Source organism: Equus quagga, chromosome 7, assembly GCF_021613505.1.
Source record: "Equus quagga isolate Etosha38 chromosome 7, UCLA_HA_Equagga_1.0, whole genome shotgun sequence".
NCBI classification, from domain to species: domain Eukaryota; kingdom Metazoa; phylum Chordata; class Mammalia; order Perissodactyla; family Equidae; genus Equus; species Equus quagga.
The window spans coordinates 15,821,662-15,843,751 of NC_060273.1; the positions used below are offsets into that span (position 1 = coordinate 15,821,662).

The following is a 22,090-nucleotide window of genomic DNA, read 5'->3' on the forward strand; positions in this document are numbered from 1 at the left end:
GGGGTTCAGGGTCTGGGTGTGCTGGAGCCACGGCAGGTGGGAGGAGCTGCTTGAAGGGCATACCTGAAGGACTGGGCCTGCCAGAGGAAGCTTCTGGCCTTGGCGATCTCCTGGGCCAATCTCCTTAAATCATCTCCCTCAAATAGTGGCAACGTGGGGTCCTTGAAAAGGAGAAATGAGCCTGAAGTTAGGTCCATTAAATGACAGGATGGGACCTGAAAACTCAAAATCTCAGGAGAAGACTTTTAGAGCTAATTAAATGCAGCCTCCCCCGCAGGGCAGGAAATCTTATGGGCCTCAGCTTGCGTGTCTCCAGGGACAAGGAGCTCACCACCTGTCGAGGCTGTCATTCTGCCACTGGGACACTTTGAAATAAGAAGTCTGAGAGTCAGTGCAGGCAGGGGGCAGTGGCAAACCAGGATGGCCTCTGGACTTCACTGAAGTCAGCCCCTCTCTGCCCAGTAGAACAGAAGTGGTATATGCTCCTTCTCTCTCTATTATTCAACAAAATCTGTTCAGCTCTTTCTCTATTTCTTCTAGTAAAACAGAGCTTCACAGGCATGCTTTTTTCTTACGCCAACCAATGAAATTCCAGAGTCTGGCCTTAAAACCACAAATTCTCATAATTTGCAAGAGCATCTACGAAAATGATGAGGCCATCCCTTCTCCTTGGCAGTAGCAGAATGATCCCGTTCTGCATCCACAAACTAGTCAAAGAATCTGATTTGATAAGATACTAAACTGAGAACCTTCACAACATCGTCAAGTTCGTTTTCCTGTGCTGTACGGATGATCGTGAGTAACTGTTACTTTCACTTGTTCTGTTCTCTGATTTATTTGTAATATTTGTCCCTAGAAGAGTTACTTGAACAAAGAAGTCACGCAAAGCACTCGACTTCCAAAATCATGCCATGTTCTGTGGCAGTAATCGTTAACCTCCAAAAAAGAAATCTGGAATTCTGGTTGGTTGTCTTATTTGATAATTTGCTGCCCTCACCACACTCCTGAAAGGTATAAATATGTACATAATTTTTCCATCAGATCAGAAGAGGATCGTTGGTACTTTCCTCTTATCTCACGTGTATGATGGAACCTATGACTTTACTCAATTTATTACTTAACAGACCATTTGAATATCTGTGTTTCAATGAATTGAACACAGGGAGAGAGAAATATGCAGGAATTAAACAAAGAGCTTGAGAGCATGGGTGGCTGGGCTCCGGCTTTACCATCTACCCCAACTTTAGGTATATTCCTAAACCTTGCTGAGTCTGTTAATCATCTGGTGAATGAGTACAGCAATGGTTGGAGGATTAAAAGAGAGGTTCTGGGGGCCGGCCCCGTGGCCTAGTGGTTAATTTGGGCATGCTCCAGTTCAGTGGCTAAGGTTTGGTTCCTAGGCAAGGATCTACATCCCTCATTGGTGGCCATGCTGTGAGTGACCCACATACAAAATAGAGGAAGATTGGCACAGATGTTAGCTCAGGGTGAATCTTCCTCAGCAAAAAAAAAAAAGAGAGAGGTCTTATATAAAGCAACCAATCTGCACATGGTAAGTGCCCAATGAACGTAAACTGTTCTATCATTAAATATCAACACCCCCAAACACTGCTTCCCCTAACCTGGAAGAGAGTCAGTCTACAAGGAGAGCAGCAGGGAAACACGACCCTTTTCAAAAGTTGATGCTTTGACGAGAGAAGCAGAGAGATCTTTTTAGTTAGAAGGAAAAAGCCATGCCTGTTGTCATTTTATGGAGCCATTTCAACAGACCTCACTCAGGCACCTACCCTCTCATCCACGGAGCCCTTGGTCAGCAGGCCGTGAATTCTGACGAGCGTGTCCTCCCCAGCAGGGCAGTGGTAGCGGCCCCCGGTGAGGGAGGCCAGACGTCTCAGGAAGTTAGCCGCTGCCCTGGGGGGAGGAAGAGAGGGCTGCTACAGCCAGGCCCACCGACTGCCCAGGCTCCCTGTGCACCCCCAGCCCGTGGGGAACTCAAGTCTGTGGGGCAAAGGCCCTTGGCCCCCGAGACTGTGCCACTGAGGCCACATCAGCAGCACCAAGCCCACTCTCCTACCCAGTTTACGGGCAGCGGCTGCTGCCTGCAGTGGGTTCACCGTTAGTGTCGCCATTTAGACTGGACTCCCTGAAGGCCCACAGCCAGCACACTCCACCTCCATTTCTTAAGTGGACATCTGTCCAGTGCCTGCTCTGCATGAGGCCTGGCAGAAACACAGTGTGCCCTTTATGGAGCTCATGCTTTAGACAGAGAGAGAAAATACACACCAGAGGAAACACTTTTGCCAATTATATTAAAGTTTTTTTCTGAAAGAGGCTAAATCTCTCTTGTCTAACACATGTTCTTCTATGGCGACTGTTCATAAAAATAACCATACACTGCTACTTTAAACGTTTTCCCCCTAAACATTCATAAATGTGCTCCCAAGAAAGATCAGGAGGGAAAACGCAACACGTGACAGGGGGAACCCGTGCAAATCCGTTTCCTGCTGGAGAAAGTAGGAGAGCGGGTCCTCGGATGGGTGAGTTGGGGTGGAGGGGGGCTCTCACTCTGTGGCAATCCCTGCCCAGGCCGTCCTAATTTTTGACTGACCAGCTTGGGCCCGGAAGAGATCAGCGTCTGAGGGGCACCCCAGGGTGAGGCGATTGCCCCTCAGACATGTGGCCATGGAAGAGGAATATGACTCAGGCTGGCTCCTCACTGCCCACCTGTCTGAGCAGCTCAGGGAAATGGTGTGCACCTTCACGTCTCTGTTCTCCTGGAGTCTCTGGACTTCACTCAGAATAAGGCTGCAGCTTGTGTCTGGCTTCCCATCGGTCAGGAGGTACAATCCTTCCACATCTGGAAAACTGAAAGCTTTCTGAAAGAGCATGGGAAGGTAGTCTAGCTCAAGGATAGGCACTAACCAGGAAGGGCAAAAACCAGTTGGCTGCTGTCCCCAAGGAAAACGTGTCTGATCGGATCCCACTGACTTGTCTGTTAAGACACAGACCAAGGAAACTGCTGAGGTTTAGGAGAAAGAGCGTGGCCCACCTCCTAGCTGGTTACCTTCAAGCAATTCACTTAACCTCTCTGAGCCTCTGTGTCCTCATCTATGAAGTGAGAACAATGAGAATCCCTTTCTCTTTGGCTTGTTGGGAAGAGGAAATGAAGTAACACTCAGTAAATTCTAAAGTGTTCTTTGTGAAGTCTAAAGCATCGTGTAATATCAGTATAGGGGGTGATGGTATTTCTGTTTTGCTGTGGGGTTGGGCTCAACGGTGGAACTTGCCAGTAGTGCTTCCAAGACTGAGGTGCTCCCCTGAGCATGCAGGTGGGTCACCCACTGCATAGCTTCGTGACATGCCACATCTGTGGTCTCCACCAGAGTGTCCTGCCATAGTTGTAGGCCCTCTGCAAAGCTGAGCAGGTTGAAACTGGGGAGGGGAGAGAAGAGGTGGGGGGCAGAGAAGGGGAGAAAGCGATTGGTTGGAAGGCGCCCGTCTATCTGAATTCGGGTGAAGTAACCTCCGTGAGGACTGTTCATGCCTGTCAGTGGAGACCCCTCCAGTGAGCCCTGTGGCCCTCGGGGAGAGGGCTGTGGACCACCTGAGCATGAGAAGTACACGTTGAAGATTCTAGATGCAGACAGAAAGAGATTTAAATCCCACCGCAGCCACTTATTGGTTATGTGATTGTGGGCAAGTTATTTAATCTCGCTGAGTCTACTTTCCTCTTCTGAAAAATGGGGCTAATAATAGCAATATCTCATAGGGTCACTGTGAGGATTGACATCATGCATGGAAAGTGCCCAATAAATGTTTACTCTTTTTAATATAAGACAAGAATGAGTCCAAACCCAGGACCGGAGTCTCCTGCCGTCCTCTTAGGGTCAACACTTCTGGGCAGAGAGAACAGACAACCCAACCCCCCCAAACCCTCCTTGAACTAAAAAATCAAGTTGCAGGCCAGCCCTGGTGGCCTAGTGGTTGAGTTCAGCATGCTCCACTTTGGCAGCCCAGGTTTGGTTCCCAGGTGCAGATCTACACCACTCATCAGTGTGGCATACTGTGGCAGTGGCTCACATACAAAAAAAAAAAGAGGAAGATTGGCAACAGATGTTAGCTCAGGGCGAATCTTCCTCAGCAAAAAAAAAAAAAAAAAAAAAATCAAGTTCAGCTGAAATCCACAATTCAAGACCATATGGTGCTTCCCTTGATCTACTTGCAGTTGTCCCTGGGCCTGAGATAGATTTCTAAAAACTACTTTACTTCTGCAGCAGAATGCAGTGTTCTTTCCTTCTCAAATAACTATTCAGAAGAGCATTTCTGAAACCTGTGGGCCCTTTGGAACTGTGAGGAGGGGGTGCCCTTGGCCAGGGAAGCCCCAGGAACTACCCACTGACATTCCTGACCCCACCCACCCCTACTCCTGCCTCTTACCTATCGCAGTGCTTCCGCAGCTGCTCCCAGATCAGCAGAATCAGCTCCGTCTTCACCTGCTGCAGGTAGGGGCCCATGGACCCCGATGTGTCCAGCAGGATGCACACTTTGCTCTCCAAAATGGTGCCAAACAGTCGTCGGCTCCCTGATCCAAGGTGGGTGGGGACAGAGGCAGGGAAGGAGTGAGGGGTCGCCCCTCCGTTGGTTTCCCTCACTGTAGCTATCAAATGTAAGGTCTTGCAACACTTGCTGCCTGACTGATCATTGATCAGAACTCAACCCACTGGGAGATGGCCTTGGTGGTGATGTTGGAGGAGTCAACTGTCCAAGGGCAGAGTCAGTTGGTGGTCTGGGCTTTGGGAGATCAAAGTCTTGGCTGTGGCTTTGTCTGTGATGATGAGCACAAGTGGCTATACCACCCTGGGCTCGAGTTTCCTTGTCCCTAAAGTTAAGTGATTGGACTACATGATGTCACAGTGTTCTTTGGGTCTGGAAAAGATGTTACAGAGCATGGAGTCCATCAATTGTTCAACAGAAGTCAAAGGGCATCCACTATGTGCTCAGCACTGTGCAAAGTACAATGGTGAATGAGAGGGTCCCTGGCCTCATGAAGCTGACAGGGCAGGGAATCAGATGTTAAACAAACAGTCACAACTCTGCTGAGAGTTATGGCAAAGGGTTAAGGGAGTACAGATGGGGAGAATCTGACTCAGATGGATATCGGGTGGGGAGCACATAAGCTATGACTGAAGGATGAGCAGCAGCTAGTCAAGGAAAGAGGTGGGGTGTGGAGGTGAGGGAAAGGCTCTGAGTTGGGAGAGCAGAACATGGCATTCTTGAGGGAAGGGAAGAAAGCCAACATGGAAATTAAAAGACTGGAATGGAGAGACCCACAGGGAGAGGGACAATGGATAAAGCTGGAGAGGTTATTGAAAGATTTGTGATTCATTCCACGGAGAAACAGAGAGGGCCAGGGGCTTGCCCAGGGTCACACAACTTGGCAAGGACAGCCAAGATTCATACCCAGGTCCTCTGATCCACACTTTAGTCAGACAATCACTAACCCCGGCCCTTCTGGCTCCACAAGGCTAAATGGAGGTAACACAGGTAAAGGTGGCCAAACAGAAGGTGACGTGTCCAATGTTCTTGAATCACACCTTGGGGACCTCGTTGGAGGAAGTAGTATTAAAAATGGAAAAACTGCTACAAAATGGACCCACTGCCCCCCAGGAAAGGGTGGGCTGAATTGGCTGCATCCACTGCCCAGGAATCTTTCAGGACTCATCCAGGGTATTCTCTGGCAATGCTCATGTCAACATCAGGACAAGAGGGGAGCCATCCTGAAACATGGGGGACATTCCATAACGAGAGCCAGCCAGGCAGTTGGCCAGTGGAGGGACCTCCAACCACAAATGGCCAGCTGATTACCTTAGGAATCAGAGGATGGAAACACTGCAAGCCGCCGAGCCCTGTCATCTTTACCTGTCCAATCTTTCTAACTCTGCCCATTTTGTCCATCTCCTTCATCACTGCCCTTCTCCAGCCAGCCCAGTCTTTCACCTGGGCTACGAGTGGGTTGCCTTGATTCCACTCCATCCCCTCAACAATTTATTTTCCATGCGGCAACCAGAAGGATTATTGCCGATGCTAACTTGATCATTTTCCTCTTATTTAAAATTTCTTAGTGGCTTCCCATTGCTCTTAGGATAAAGGACAAAGTCCGGGCCATGGCCTCATCTTTCTGCACGGTCTCAACTTTTACTCCACCTCCCTCTCAGCCACACCGGCTTCCTTTCAATCTGTACTCAGCATCCTCTCCTGCTCAGCGCCTCAGTCATGCAGGTCTTTCCTCTCTGCCCAGGTAACATCCACTCATCCTTCAGATCTCAGCTGAAGTATCACCTCCTCAGGGTGGCCCTCGTGGTCTTCCTGTGCAGGTCCATTGCCCCTCTCAGAGGCTTTCACTGCACCATGCCTGTCTCCTCCCTGCACCTGTCACAGTTGCGACATTAGACTTGTTTGTGAGACACTTTGGTTAACGTCTGTCTCCTCTCAGACCATATGCTCCATAAGCTTGGGTCCATGTTGGGTGTTGCCTTCCGCCATCTCCCCAGGACCCAGTGGGAGGGCTACACTTATAATGAATGAGTGAGTGAATCAGTGAAGCATCCTCTGGGTAGTTTTGCAGTATTAGATGGTGTGGGGGTGTGTGTCCTTATGTGAGGTGGGGAATTTGACTCGGTCTTCAAAAGGAGTAGCTGCCTCTCTGGTCTTCACACTCTTCTCAGCGGTAAATGGGAATTGGGGATGGGAGAGGCACATGATCTCTTTGGTCTACCTCAGCCTCTGACCTGATAACTACACCTGGAGCTTGCAGCCCCCTCCAGAGGCTTTGGAAAGTGGCAGTCATTGCTATACCCCACTGCCCATGGACTGTTTATACCAGGTTCTACTGCAGCGGATTGGAACTAATCGATTTGCACAGGAACGCAAGTGGCCCACACAGGGATCTCAATAAAAGGTTCCTGCCCTCCTCCCTCCTATTGTCCCAAGAACCCACCAGGTCCCAAAGCCTAAACACCCTCTCAACCAGTTCTAGCTGTCTTTCTGGGCTCTAAGACTGGATGCTGAGACCAACTCCTCTTGATGCTTAGCCCGCCCTTTTCTGGGATGTGAGCCTGGCTCTCCTCAGCCAGCCTTGTCCATTAGCCTCTTCCAGAGGGGCCTTGGTGCTCTTTGTAAAGAACAACGGGGGACTTCTTCTCTGTCAGGCCCCCCTCCCATCTCTACCTTCATGGGCCAGTTCTATGGGACCCAATCAATATTAAATTGAGCCTCTTGAGGTGTGGAAGATGGCCTTGCAAAGCAAGCCTGGACAGGCATGGGTTCTCTCTAGTGCTCTCTGGCCTGAGCTCCACCTCTCTGTCAGCCAGCACCTTGCCTGACCTCCGAACCCAGAAGTCATGGTTGGATGACCCTCCTGGCCTCATCCCTGACCTGCCAGGTTATGAGTGCCTAGCCTGGGAGGGACTGATCCTGGGGTCCCTGGGGTTGACCTTCAACTTCCCCTCACGTCCCCCAACCCTCCAGCACAGCAGCAGGCTCACCAGACAATAGCCACTGCAGCCTCTGGACATAGCGCTGCATCACCTTCTCCAGGTGCGTGATGTACGCTTCCAATTCCCTGGGCGTCCACTGGATGTGTCTCACTGTCCCCTGGAGTAAGGCAAGAGAAGGCAAATTTCCCCCCATCAGCTATGTCTTCATATCCCCAACATCCCCCAAAATAGTTTAGTCCACTGTGGTTCATAATTTTGCAAACATTGTCAACCATACATTTTTGTTTGTTTGTTTAAAAGCTTCTTTTGTGAAACTACTAGATTTATGGTTCTAGGAAAGTGTAGGGGAATTGGGATGATGGTTTTATGGCAAATACGGTAATTATAATAATGAAAGATATAGGATCTCTAAATTTTAAAATAGAAAATCCTTAGTGGTAGGATGAGAGGTCCATAAATTTCAAACTAAAAGATGAGCTCGGATGGAGAGGGGGCAGCATGAGAAAACTCCCGTAAAATTCTTCTGGTGGATAATTTTGAATTCGGTGGCTTTTAGCTTTATAGTTTCCCCTAATGTGATAATGTTTTATAAAAGGGCAAGGAGAGAAAATGGAGTGTTTTTTAAAAAGCATGATTAGATTTTCCTTTGTACTAAATTTACTTGTTCCAGTGTCAAAGCAATGAAAAAATATTACCTCAAAACTAGAAAATAGAGACAAGGACCCCCTCCCCTCCTGTCATAACCCCTGCTCCCCACCATCCTAACAGAACCATCATCAGCATGGTGGTACGGAGTTTTTATGGGCGAGCACGCCAGCCCCTGCCCTATGTTCCCAGCACGTGTTTCTCATCCTCACTCCAATGAGCCCCTCTAACCCTCGAGTGTGGTCTCAGGCACTCTGAGAGGCTGACTTCTCTTCCAAGGGGATTCTGCATCTCCTATGCCCTGAGGGCAGTCCCCCTTTGGGGGAGTGGGGTTCACAGAAGCAGGAATAGAAGCCATGGTGCATACATTCACATGGAGCTCTCCCCAACACACTCTGCCATTTGTGCCCAAGAAGAGGCAGGAGTTGGGAGGGAAACAAACAAACAAATAAATAAAAATCATGACTTACGTTGATCTCTACACTGGGGAAGACACTGCAGTATTTGGCTGATGCTGACCTCTGTGCTGACTTTTGATGAGAGCATTTGGGACCGATGTATCTGGAGATCTCCATCTTCAGCTTTTTTAGCCCATAATTTGCTACCCACTTTAGAATAAATGAAAGAACTATTATCTTGGTTAGTTCAGGCTTAATTCAATGATTGACTCATCTTCTAAATCCTCAAATTTGAACTCTGTCTCAGTTTTGAAACGTGGGGATCCTAGGTCCTCACTGAGCATCCAACATATAGAGATTCCTTCTCCTGTGCTGGGGAGAGATGAACTAGAAATATGGGGAACAGGCAACTAAATGTATGGAGCATCTACTACTCCCTAGTCTTGTGGACACTGTGGCTTCCCCAATATCCATTTCAACCCTCTCCCACAAAATTTGAGTGGAAAGCACTGATTGGTCTAAAGTTCAGACTCTAAACCAATTAGGATAATCTCAGTCTCTTTGTCACAATGAGAGATACAAGAACGGGCAGGCTCAAAGCACTCAGAGCATAGCATCCAGGATTGGCCCAATCAGAACCAAGCTCAGATTTTTACTGACTGGTCGTGGGAAGAAATATGTCCTATCTTCTGGACAGGAACAAGAAAGGGGGTTTCTGTTGCTTACAACTGAAAGGATCTGACACCACTAAGTACTTTACACAAAATATGCTTCAATTAATCATCATCCTATTAGATAGGTACAACTGTCTTCATTTTATAAACAAAAACACTGAGATTGAGTGTAGCAAAGTGACTTGCCCGACATCACCCAGCTGGGAAGTGGCAGACCAGACCCAGCTAGGAAGCGGCAGGTTTCGAATGTAGGTCTATTTAACCCTTTCACCATCTGCCACTTTAAGCAGTCATTCTAAGGAGGTTTGTCCTCACTTCCAAGTATGCTCACGCTCCTAGAAATAATGGTTGGTGGAAGGAATTATTGCCTGAGGGGCATGTGCTCATGCCGACAACTTAATACCTCTTGGCTTGAGCAGACTGTATTCTTTCTGGGCAACTCAATAGAAGAGCTAGTCCTTCTTACTCCCCTTCCTTGAGGGTACTTCTTGTACACTGAGCCTGTGAGAAACAGAATAAGGTTACCTTGTGCACCTCTCTTCTCCTCCCCTCCCTCCACTGCTCCCTTTTTCATGTCAATTTCTCTGTCATTCAAGTCAGTCGTAAAATTCCTTAAGTGCAATTTGCTGAGAGGTAGAAAGGGAGGCTATTAGAAGGACCAGGTAAAGCATGCTGGGACCTCCTTCTCCACACCTCGATGAATTGTTACTGGGATCTAGCATTTGGCAGCAACCCATCAGGCTGGCCTGGGGGACTCATCTACACGCCCTTCCCAATCAGCCTCAGAGATGAGGACACACCCCTGGTGAATGGAGCGAGAGTGCTATATTCAGAGACCTTTGGAAATCTTATCTTTAATATTGATTTTTCTCCTCTTGGCAGTGTCAAGACTGCAATTCCACTTCCCTGGACTGGGAGACCTGAGTGGCTTGAGGATGGGCCTGCGGTGGAGGCACTGCTGCCCATGTCCTGGAGGGGTCTGCTTCCCACAAAACCTGCTGACCTTACGGTTCTCACAGGGCGAGAGGCTGTCCAGACATTTGTGTAACCCCCAACTTACCCACATTATTCCCTGTCTCTGTATAAAACAGCAAGAGAGACGTCTCTGCCTCCCTCGATTTGGTCTTCCTCCTCCGTTCGGCGGTCCCTTCTCTCTTTGGCTGAGCTGCAGCTGGAGGACATTTGGCCTGTTGGCTGGAGGAGCCTCATTGGTTCATGTGGTGAAGCTGTCCAGCTTGGCTTAGAGACTTAATTTTAGCTGTGCTCTGCCCTCAAAATGGGGTTCCCAGATGGCTTTGAGGTCCTTTGGGACTCCCCCAGGTCCTCTGGCCTCACCTGGATCATTAAGAGCTAGGGCTGCCATTTAACGAGTCCTGATATTTACCAGGTGTGGTACTCAGTGCTTTCCGTACCCTGTCTCCTTTGATCCCGCAGTTCCCCAGTTTACCGATGAGGCGGGCGGGACTCAGACTCAGCAAAATAGAGCAAAGATTCCACCCAGGTCTTGCTGACTCCAGAACTCCGCTCTGAACCACTCTGCTATGTCTTTGACATTAGAAGTAAGATACATCCACGGTCTCAGGTTCTATGAGCTGAGAACGTTCATAAAAATACTGATGCCCTATCGTGACCAGCTGGCCCTGGTCCTTTTCCTCAGCCCGTTTGAGCCTGAATTTCTTCATCAGTAAAATGAGGAACTTATAGATTACCTGCCACGTAGGATTGATTGTTATATGCTTTAAATAGGACGGTCTTAGCAGAAGGGCTGGCGCACGATCAAGACCCGTGATCATTGGTCATTTTAGTGACTATCATTATGAATACGTGTCTCAGCCATGCCTCTCCACCCCACCACCCGCCAGCCCGACCACAGCCACGACTTACCTGGCGGGATGCCTGGCTGGTCGCTGGGTGGGCGCCATATCAGAGCTCTCAGGGGGGGACTCTTCTCTCTGTCAGGGCCACCTTTAATGCTCTAGAAAACAGGCAGTCTTTCCCGTCAGTGGTCTGTTCTCTGTGGCAGGCTGTACCCAATCACCCCAGTCTCAATCTGTCAATTAGGGACCTTTGCAGGGAGGGGCTCTGGGAGTAGACTCCTCAGATATGTTTGCCTCATCTCCTATGGCAGATTCAGAGGAGACTCTGGGTTTTGAGGTGAAAAAGTATGTGTGTGTATATGTGTGCATGTGTGTGTGTGTGTGTGTGTGTGTGTGTGTAATGAGAGAGAGAAAGAGAGAGAGAGCTAGGACAGCTGTGGGATTTGCCAGAACTTTCTGCATCAGTTACCCACCCCATTCCTACTGGACTGGGATTTCTGGGCCTCTAGCGTGATAAGCAACCATTCAGGTAACTTCTGTGCCCGTTTGGCACCTCAGTTTTAAGGGCGGGGTTCCTCCACTGGGCACAACCAGAATGTGGTGGTGGTTAAACAAAGTTATGCAGGGCCCTGGACCAGCTGAGGAGACCTCCGGGTGAGCTGCTGTGAAAAAGGTTGGTTGCTGCTGCTCCAGGGAGCCCCGGGCCCTGGTTTCAGGAAGCCCATGAGAGGCCTTGGTGCAGCCTAAGCCCCCTCACACTGAATCAGCTCAGGAACCCCTGAAGGCCCACGAGGCAGACCCCCAGGTTCTGGGGTTTCACCTCAGAATTTGGGAAGGGAGCAGAGGGCGATGTCTCTGGGCCGGCTTCTGAAACTTTGTGTTCTTTGAATGAGGGCAGTGCCTGTGTGTGGACAGAATCTCCTGGAAATGCAGCCTCTGGGATGGGAGTAAGCTACACACTGTCTGGGTGGATTTCCTCATTCGGAAACATGCGCTGTGTTCACAATGCGCTGTCAGTTAGTGAAAGACTGAAGAGCTCATGGGTTTCAACGCCCCTTCTGCTCACAAGCACTGTGGAGGCTGGGATCTCCCCCAGGCACACCCCTAGAGGCCCCTTCTGATTGCTGGAAGTGGGTATTTTGTGCAGGACAGGCTTGACAGGCTGTGAATGGGGATAAGCCCCAGCAGGCACAAGGCCACCCTCAGGCTCCTATCAGACCCCTGCTAAGCCTGGGGCAGCAGCAGCAACAGCCCATTAGATACCCAAATACCCTAACTCCTTTGCCCCTGAGAGACCCTCCAGCATAAGCCCTCGTGCCTTACAGCCACGGTGGGTGTCAATTCCTTGGAGTCCCTAGCACCACAAAGCTGGGATAGGCAGGCAGAGCCGAAGGTGGGGTGGCGTGGGGAGCCAGAGCTGCCCCCAGAGCTGAGAAGGTCCCGGAGCAGAGTTCCTTCCCTGGAGGCACCCAGGGACACGCACCACTGAAGACCCTGCCCCCACCCCTGCTGGCCCTGGGTCTGGAGGTCTGACCCAGGGCACTTCAAGATCCAGGAAATACCAAGAGACAAGGTGGAAACAAAATCCTCTGTGTGTTATTAGGGAGGGGAGTCAAACCATTCTGGCCACCGAGGGGGCTGTGGGTTTGGAAGGACAGAGTTTCTTGGGCTGACTTCTTTGCTTGAGCATCTTTGACTTTTCTTTCGGGAGGGCTGCACTTTCCAGTTCTTTCCTGGACTGGTTCTTCAGGGAGGACACTAGTAAGGCACACTGCAACGGGATTCAGAGGGTTAGCAGCACCCCAAATGTGGGGTGCCTCCAAGCAGGGGACAGAGACACACACATACACACCAGGCGGAAAGACTGGGGCCACTGGGGCCACTGGACTCCTCTTTGTGTCCTTAGAATGCCTCCTGGGGCTGAGAGCACTGCGGATCAATCCTATTAATAAGCACCATGTATGGAGGGCCCGGGATGCACCAGGCACTGGGCCAGCTAATGCCTAAAACCCTTATGCCAACAGGATATGCCAACTATGCCAGTAGGGCAAGTGCTATCTTATCCCCAATTTACAGATGAGGAAACCAAAGCTCTGTGAGTTTAAGGGACTTGCCCAAGGCCACACTATCAGTATGTAAAGGACCTTTGATTCCAACCCAGGTGGGTCTGGTTCCAAAGCCAGTGCTCTTTCCATATGTGGACCCAGCATCCACATACGCCAGTAGGGTCAGCATGTGCCCAGGGCTGACTCCAGATGCTGGCATATGACTCCAGATGATGGCAATAGTGGCGTAATACTTAGTTCCTTTTGCCTACACATTTCTCAACTGCCTGAAGGGTTCTCTAGTAATTATTCTCAATCAAAGCACTAGAAGACACCACTGGAATGTAAATAACATCCTAGGCAGAGTGGATTAAACCATTATTGCCCATTAACACCTCGTGACTGAGTTTCTCAGATGAGGGAGCACCTGAGGAGAAGGGCCCCTTTCAGGCAGGGCAGTTGAGGAATCTCTAGGGAGCCCCAGATCTGCCAGGCTGTGGCCTGCCTCCTAGAGCTCACAATGTAGTTGGGGAGATAAGTTGTCCTGCAAATGGTGATAATTAAAATGTGAGTCAGGCTGAGTCTCCTTCACAGGCTCCTCCCCACTCCCCGCCTTGACCATGGCCACCTGCAGGCTCTCTGTTCATCCCCATGGCTTGAACTCCCCATGTCTCTATCTCCAGCCCTTATCTTTTTCCACCTGCCTGAAGGATACCTCCACTTGTTATTCACAGGCCCCACAAACTCACCTTTGTTCTAGGCCCACCCTCCCTGCACCCCCCACGGGATCCTCCTCGTGTTTTCCCTTAGTCAATGGCACCACTGTTCACCAGGTCCCCCAGTGAGGAACCTGAGAGTTACTCTGGGATCTCTTCTCCCCCACCCCATACATTCAATCAGCCACAAGTTTGGTCAATTCTTCCTTAAATGTTCTCATGTCCGTTCCCTTATTTCCAGTCTCATTGCTCCTGATATGATCTGGCCCTTCTCTGCCTCTCTAATCTCACCTTGAACTTTCAACTCTCTTGTCTGAGGAAATAAAACTTCAGTGAGCCTTGAAAAATGAGGGGCAATCCATGGATGACCTGGGAGGGGAAGGGCAGGCAGAGGTAACAGCAGCTGCAAAGGCCCTGAGTTTAGGGATGAGCTTGATGTGCTCAAGGAACTCAAAGGCCCTGAGTTTAGGGATGAGCTTGACGTGCTCAAGGAACTCAAAGGAGACCAGAATGTACAGCACACAGACCTAAAGCCAATGGCTTACAGGAAACTCCCATGTTTCACCTGAACCCTTGGGTGTCGGTGGATCAGGACGTGAGGAGGAAGCTGATGTGGGATGAGCCATGTCCCCCAAAAAGATCTCTTGAAGTCCAAACCCCTGGTATCTGTGAATGTGACCTCACTAGGAAATAGGGTCTTTGCAGATGTAATTAAGATGTAAGTTAATGAGGTCATACTGGAGAAGGGTGGGACCTTAATCCAATATGACTGGTGTCCCTAGAAGAGGAGAAGTGAGACAGACACACACTGAGGGAGGAGAGCCATGTGACAATGGAGGCAGAGATTGGAGTAGTGCTCTCTCTCCTTGATCAAACTTTAGTAAGACACCTCTTAACCCTCTTCTCCTCTAGGCCTCAACATTGGTCTTCTGAACCCAGTTTTAGCAAAGAATCCTGCTAAGTCAAGGGTGAGAACGCCCCACCCTTGATATTTGAGTCCTTGGCCTGCCTTTAGCAAGAACCCCCCCACCCTTGATATTTAGTCAAGTTCCTGTTAGTACTTTTCCATCCCATGACCCTCGAACTCTGCTCTTTGGCTATAAATCCCCAGCTATCTTTGCTGTATTTGGGGTTGAGTTCCCTCTCTCTCCTCTATGGCAGTAGTATTGAGTAAAATCTTCCTTGACATTTTTAACAAGCATCCAGTATAACCTTTTTCTTTAACACCAGCCACCACCAGAAGCTAGGAAGAGGTGAGGAAGGATTCCACCCAGAGCCTTCAGAGGGAGCACGGCCCCTCTGACACCTTGGCCTCCGACTTCTAGCCTCGGGAACTGTCAGAGAATAACTGTCTGTGGTTTTAAGCCACCCAGTTTGTGGTACTTTGTATGGCAGCCCTAGGACATGAATACTGGAAGCCAGTAGAGTAATGTGCCCACACCTAAGGCGTACCTTTTGGGAGTAGTTGAGAGCCTTTTCCATCTCAGACATGATGGCATTGATGTCATCGCTTTCGTAAATGCCTGGAAACAAAGCATATCGTGAGTGTGGGGAAGGGATATAGATTCTGGCAAGTGTCTATATCTGAACACACGAGGGCCATGTGGAGGTGACCTGAGCCTGAGGGGCAGGGTGGGGTCTTAATGAGTTGAGCTGACCAGCCTCCACCCCTACACTGTCCATTAGTGAAGGGGATGGGCAGTTACAGTGAGGTTACCAACAGTGGGGCTGGCCCTGGGACCTAGCGCCCTGGCATCCGGCCAAGAGCTCTCACCCGTAGGAAGAGTAGGTCAGGAATAAAAGTCTTGCTATTCCAGTGAATAAAAAGACCCACCTGGGAGTTATTTGAAGTAGTTAATGTATGTAGTGAATACTGATGACTTATTTGAGAGGGACTAGAGTATAACAGCTAAGACTCTGAAGTTGGCCTGCCTGGGTTCAGCTCTTGGTTCCACCACTTACTAACTGTGTTTTGGGGCTCTGTATCCCAACTTCTCCATCTGTAAAATGGGAATAAAAATAACCTACTTCATGGGGTTACTGTGAGGAGCGAATCATAATATACAGCCACACGCTGCATAACGACGTTTTGGTCAATAACAGACCGTATACATGACGGTGGTCCCATAAGATTAGTACCATATAGTCTAGGCGTGTGGTAGGCTATGCCATCGAGGTTTGTGTAAGTGCACTCTATCATGTCCACACAACGACGAAATCACCTAATGACACACTTCTCAGCACGTATCCCCGTCGTTAACTGAAGCATGACTACATGTAAAATGCTTAGAACCGTGTCTGACATGTAACAGCTGTTCTATAAATGTTTGCTGATATTAGTAATAATCACCAATAATAACTTAAATGCATATACCCAGCACTCTTCATGGAAAGAGCTGGAAACGGCCAACAATTTCCACGCCAGCTATGCGACTAACTTCGTAACCACAGGCACCTCAAGTCCCTGGGAGTCATTTCCTCATCTGTACATCTGAGAGGTTGGAATGCACTAGTGTGTCCCAAGCCTGGACCACTTCTGTATCACTGTCACCATTTTGTCTTATCTAAACCATACCTCCTAAACCATTATTGGCTTAATTTATATTTTTAATCAATTCATTTTCATTTACTTAAAAGTATATATATATTTTAACTGAGATATAATTGACATATTACATTATATTAGTTTCAGGTGTACAACATAAAGATTTGATATTTGTATATACTGCAAAATAACCACCTGAATAAGTCTAGTTAACATCCTTAAAAGTATATTTAAAAAAGAAAATTTATGTCACTGCTGACAATGGAAAGCTGGCATTTTTCTAAAAAATGTAAAAACAAACATAGAACTCTTTATGGGAAGGGAAAAATCTTTTGCTCTACCCTCCTAGATTCTCCAGCTGGGCCTTGGAAATTAAACTGACAAATGACAGATTAACAAGAGAAAATCAGAGTTCATTAACGTGGGCGGCACACATACACACGGGAGAAACTCAGTGATGAGTAACTCACAAGAGTGGTTAGAACTTGGGGCTTATATAGCATCTTAACAAAGAACAATGCATTTGTAGAGAAGTGACAAGACAAAGAAAGGGGGTTAGGCATTCAAGGGTGGCAACTGTGGGAAGGCAAATACACAGGGGGAACTAATGGAAGATAGGGGTTGTTCTATTAAGGTTTGTTATGCAGATCCCTCTTGGTAAGAGTCTAGAATTGTCTTCGTGATTCAGAGTCTAAGAGTCATCCTCCTCTTCCTTTACAAATGGAAATTTACGTCCTGCTTTTGGGGCTAGAGAGCTTTTTTGGTATCTGCTCTTTCTCAATCGTCTTCAGCTCAAAATAATCTTTATGCGAAAGTGGTATATTTTGGGGTAGTATATTCTGATCCTCTACAACTATCACAATAAGAAAATTTGTTGCTCCATGTTCCCCACACAACCGTCTTTCCAACCACCTGTTGTGAACATTTCAGCTTTTGGGAAACAGTAAACTAAGGGCACTTGAGGGCCCTTTTCAGCTCTGACACTCTAAAGTATTTTAAAATAGTTTTACTTTTTTTTCTTTTTTACTTTAAGAAAATTGTAGTAAATATACATAACATAAAATTAACCATTTTTAAGTGTACAGTTCAGCGGCATTAAGCACATTCACATTGCTGTGCAACCATCATCACCATCCATCTCCAGAAGAGTAGTTTTACATTTTCAAATGTGACTTTCACATGCCCCTTTGCTGGAATACATTTAAGACATAGGGAGCCATGTTGGTACTGAGACAACTGTCTGGGAAGAAAGACGTGGAGAAACCTGCCAACATTCACATACCTGTGTCTCCAAACCAGTGGAAGCGGCCGCCAGCAGCCCGGGTGACATCCCGGTAGGCAGCAGCAGTGTCAGTGCGGCTGGCATAGCAGGCAGGGGGCGTGGTGTCCATCTGTGGCTCACCCACGTAGAAGAGACATACGTGCAGCTGGAGGTCGCAGCCTCCACAGGCCTCGGCCACGTAGGCCCTGAGCGTGGGCTGCGAGGGACAGAGCAGGAGGGGCCCACAGCTGAGAGCTCTTGAAGCTGCTGGTCTCAGCTCAGTTCATCCTATTCATCTTTCTTGAGGGCCTACTATACGCCTGGTCTTGTACTTGGCTTGGAGGACAGAAAATGAGCGAGCCTGGGTCACAGTTTCTCTTAGTGTCTTAATAGGGTATGGCCAGGGAGCTGTACTCAAGAACCTGGTTACTCCGGGTGTGGTCTGTAGACCAAGGCCATCCCCTGGGAGCTTGTTAGAAATGTAGACTCTCAGGCCCCAGGCCAGACCTTCTGAACCAGGATCTGCTTTGAACAACATCCCCAGAGGATTCTTCTGCACGTTAAACTCTAGTTTGGAAAATCATGCTGGAGAAACCCGTTGCTGGGCATCTTCTTAGGGGAGGCTGTGGGGTCACGAAGGTTAAGGGATGTGGCCTACCCACCATGTCCTGGTCAGGCACGCCCCCCGTGAAGAGGTAGATGCCCTGCGATTGGTGTTTGTCTTTGTCCTTGAAGTCCACTTCCACAGCCTTCCGCAGGGCGCTGAGGACGTTCCTGCTGCCCCGACACTGCAGGGTCAGGGCCCACCTGGGAGGCAGGGAGGGCCATGCTGAGGGAGGCCAGTTGCGAGGCCCGGAGGGGAGGGAAGGAACGGAAGGCGGTTGTTTTCCCATTCATGCCCACGTCTGTTGGAGGACAGGGATTCTAGAACGCTACTTCCTGATGGAGAGGGCAGCAGAGAAAATAGCACCTCTGGGCTGCCCTCAGACACAGCAGGTGCAATCTCTGTCCGTCACCTACCGCCAGGCGCTTTGTAAGTTGTCACGGCTCACGGCAACCATCTCAGGCTTCCAGCTTTCAATGGTGCTTCCAAACCTTGGAGGGAAGGAAAGAGGCTTGTTCTTAGGCAGGAGGTATAGGACCACTCTGCGCCCTGGCTCTTTGGGCTCCCCAGGCTTTTAGGTGGGCAAAATTCTGATTATACTCCCAAAACATTAGGATGCCACTGGCCTGGGACAGTCACGAGACTTCCTTGCCAGTCATGACATGTCCCAGAACATTCACGGTGAGGGCAGAGCTGGGGGTCTCAATCAAGAGACAGAGCCAGGACCAGCTTTGGCCAGACTTCCCTCCTGACAAGTTAAGGGTAGCTCGTGTTGTCTCCCTTTTCTCTGTGAACTGCCCCACCCACCAAGAAGGGAGCCATTTCTCCCTGTTTAAACTCCCCTGGCACTGATTCATCCTCACAACACATGTCACTCTCTATCTCTACTATAGATCGTTCTAAAAATATAAATCATCTCATCTTTCCTATGAGACAAAATTTAAATCCTTGGGAAGAGAATTTATCCCCTCTATCAAGGAGAGGGTGTCCCCTTTCTGGTTCAAGACTGATTCCTCCACCTGGGCTGTTGACTTCACTGTCGCCAACCTCTTCTGAGACCTTGCCCCAGAATTACTTCTCGCTTCCCCATTTACCTTTCTGCGTGTTTAAGCCTCTCCACACTTAAAAATAACTCCCTCCTTCCACCAGGGTCCTCAACTAGCTACTTCTCTCTCTTTCCCCTTATGGAGAAGCTCCCTGGAAAACCAGCGTCCCACCAGCTCCTTATCTTCTACTTCCTCCTCAACCCGCTGCAGTCGAGCTTCTCTGGGAGGTTCTCTGGCAAATATTAATTATGACTTCCTTTCCCCCTCCCATGGAAATGGCTCTAGTATTGCTAGATAATAAATCCTCTAATATGATTTGATGACAATCCTAACAATATCCAGAGAGTGAAGATTCCTCCAGTTTTATTCCCCAGAAAATATTTTCTGTTAACTTTTGCTCTATAGTCCTTTGGATTAAAAAAAATGCATAGGTCAACGTATATTTACAGAAATGGAATTATACAATATATACTATTTGTAATCTTCTTGTTTTCTTTCATTTGGTCTTATTGAGGGCATTTTTCTAAATGCACCCTCGTAAATCTCATTCTTTTGAATGGTTGCATGGTATCCCACTGTCAGGTTGTTTTGCCAATTTCCTCCTGATGGTCACACAATTTGTTTGCAGGTATATCTACTATTAGAATTCTGTGTTGAACATCTCTGCGCAGTTATCTTTGCACACTCATCTTAGTGTTTCCTTCAGATAATTCATAAAGATTTAATTAAAGGAACAAAGAATATACACTTAAAAAATTTAATACAAGGGCTATACCAAATTACACTTCCACCGACACTTTCCAAGAGCACCTTTTCATCATATCATCACCAGCACTAGGCATTATCAATCTTTGAAATATTTGACAAACTGAATTGCAAAAAAATTCTCTCTTGTTTTCCTATCAGTGAGCTCTATTGCCAAATTCAATGGATTCCTTCCTTCTTGCTTCTGCAGGATCAAACTCTGTCTCTTTCTAAGATGCTTCTCCCCTTGGCTTCCCAATACCCTCCTCTCCCAGTTTCCCTCCTCCTTCTCCAGCTGTTCCTCTCTTGTGTTCCCCTGCCCCACCCTCCAAACGTCAGTACCTTCATGCAAGTTCTGTCTTGGTTGTCTTCACATCTCCACAGGTGCAATTCATGCTCTCCCATGTTTTCAACCATATAACCAAAATGCTGATGGCCCACAAACCTGTGTTTCCTGGCTAGAACCCCTCACTGGAGCTCCTAACAAGAGAATCTCCAAACTCTTGCGAATCTCAAACTCTACACGTTTAGACCCATCTTCCACTTCTTAAATCTGCTCCACCTGGCACATCTTTGCTTCTCCATCCCTTATCCCCTACAGCCCAAAAATGACTACGTTCTGTAGCTTCTAACTCCCAGCACCTCTCCCCACATCGCTTTCTTCCATGCCCTTAGCTGTGGCTCAAGCCCCCTCTACACTACTGCAGACTATTGCAGTAGCCTCGCTGGTCTCCCTTCCTCCAGTATTTCACCCTTCAATTCGCCCTTTATCTTATTGCTCAAGCATTTCAAGATTATTACCTTGCTTAAAATCCTTTAATGCCTACAGGTCCCATAGCATAAAAACTCCTGAGCATGGCCTATATAAATCCTCCATCTTCTGGGGTTTTTTGTCATGCACAGTCTCTCCCTCTCACCCCATATCCATACTGAATACCTGATGGTCCCTCAAAGTTCCCTAGTACCTCATGTGCCTCTGCTCATGCCATTCCCTGTACCTGGAATGCCCTTCCTCCCCATTGCCCCCATCACGCCCGAGTGCCAGGCAAACACCTACCCATTTGTCAAGACTCAGTTAAAGGGTCACTTCCCCTAGGAAAACTTCCTGACCTCACTCTGCCCAGGTGGAACAGACTGATCCTGCCTTTGGGCCCTCACAGTCCCATATCCTGCCTTCCAGCTATTTCTACAGAAAACACTTACTGGACTTATTTCTTAACCAGCCTGTCTCCCACTGCTAGGCCATAAGTGCCTTGAGGACAGGGACTGTGTGCTTTACCTTCCGTATCCCTAATGCCCAACACAGCAACTGCTATGTGGCGGGCTTCCAGTGAACGTTTGTTGGATGGATGGATGGCTGGATGGATAGATAAATAAATGAAAACATTGCCTAAAATGTTTCTCTAAGCATTTCTTCTGTAGAACTTATTAGGGAAAGATTAGGCTTTGGTACAGAATAATATATAATATTAACTGCTGACTTAATAGGTTTAGAATACTCCCTGTTTGATGTGAAGTTGTATAAAAACATTTCCTTTAAGTAGGTTCCTTTTCTCTTTCTCCCCTAATTAGTTAAAATGGTATGCAATCAAAAAAATATAAAACTATATATATTTAAATTATGTGTAACTATATATAATAGATATAATTTAACTATATATAATATATAACTAAATATTTAAATTATATATAACTTTATATAATACATATAACATGTTATATAACTATTTTATATATAATTGAACTATATATAATATATAACTATGTAATTATATATAACTATATATAATACAAATATATACAGTTGTATATAATTTGAGTATATATAGTTAAATATATCATTTATATATAAAATATTTATATTTTAAATTTTAAATTTATTTATAGTTCAAATTTATATATAAAATTATTTTATGCAAAAATATATAATTTAAATATATATTATAGTTTAATTATATATAGTTCTATATATAATTAAAATTTAGCAATGGAATCTTAAATGTTTGCAATATTGTGGCTTGCTAGACCGGAGCTGGGAACTAAGACTGGGGCACGCCTGGGGGCCCTTCTTTTTCTCTTTTGTGCTCATCAGCTTGGAA

The 22,090-nt window shown here is 47.6% G+C and overlaps 1 protein-coding gene across 7 annotated transcripts in view; it reads right to left on the minus strand.

The window, feature by feature from the left end:
* The window catches only part of VWA3A (von Willebrand factor A domain containing 3A), a 55,967-nt gene that overhangs the window by 1,552 nt on the left and 32,325 nt on the right, over positions 1-22,090 (minus strand). For 6 of the 7 annotated variants that reach the window (XM_046665648.1, XM_046665646.1, XM_046665647.1 and 3 more), the window contains 15 exons: positions 18,618-18,692; positions 18,260-18,404; positions 17,619-17,814; positions 15,244-15,314; positions 12,649-12,801; positions 11,098-11,188; positions 10,274-10,384; positions 9,617-9,714; positions 8,612-8,749; positions 7,545-7,653; positions 4,438-4,582; positions 3,288-3,432; positions 2,725-2,876; positions 1,788-1,911; positions 64-161 (listed from right to left, as the gene is read on the minus strand). In XM_046665648.1, coding sequence (XP_046521604.1) covers positions 64-161; positions 1,788-1,911; positions 2,725-2,876; positions 3,288-3,432; positions 4,438-4,582; positions 7,545-7,653; positions 8,612-8,749; positions 9,617-9,714; positions 10,274-10,384; positions 11,098-11,188; positions 12,649-12,801; positions 15,244-15,314; positions 17,619-17,814; positions 18,260-18,404; positions 18,618-18,692 — 1,851 coding nt within the window. The remainder of the gene's footprint in view (positions 1-63; positions 162-1,787; positions 1,912-2,724; positions 2,877-3,287; positions 3,433-4,437; positions 4,583-7,544; positions 7,654-8,611; positions 8,750-9,616; positions 9,715-10,273; positions 10,385-11,097; positions 11,189-12,648; positions 12,802-15,243; positions 15,315-17,618; positions 17,815-18,259; positions 18,405-18,617; positions 18,693-22,090) is intronic. The other variant, XM_046665649.1, reaches the window with a different exon arrangement.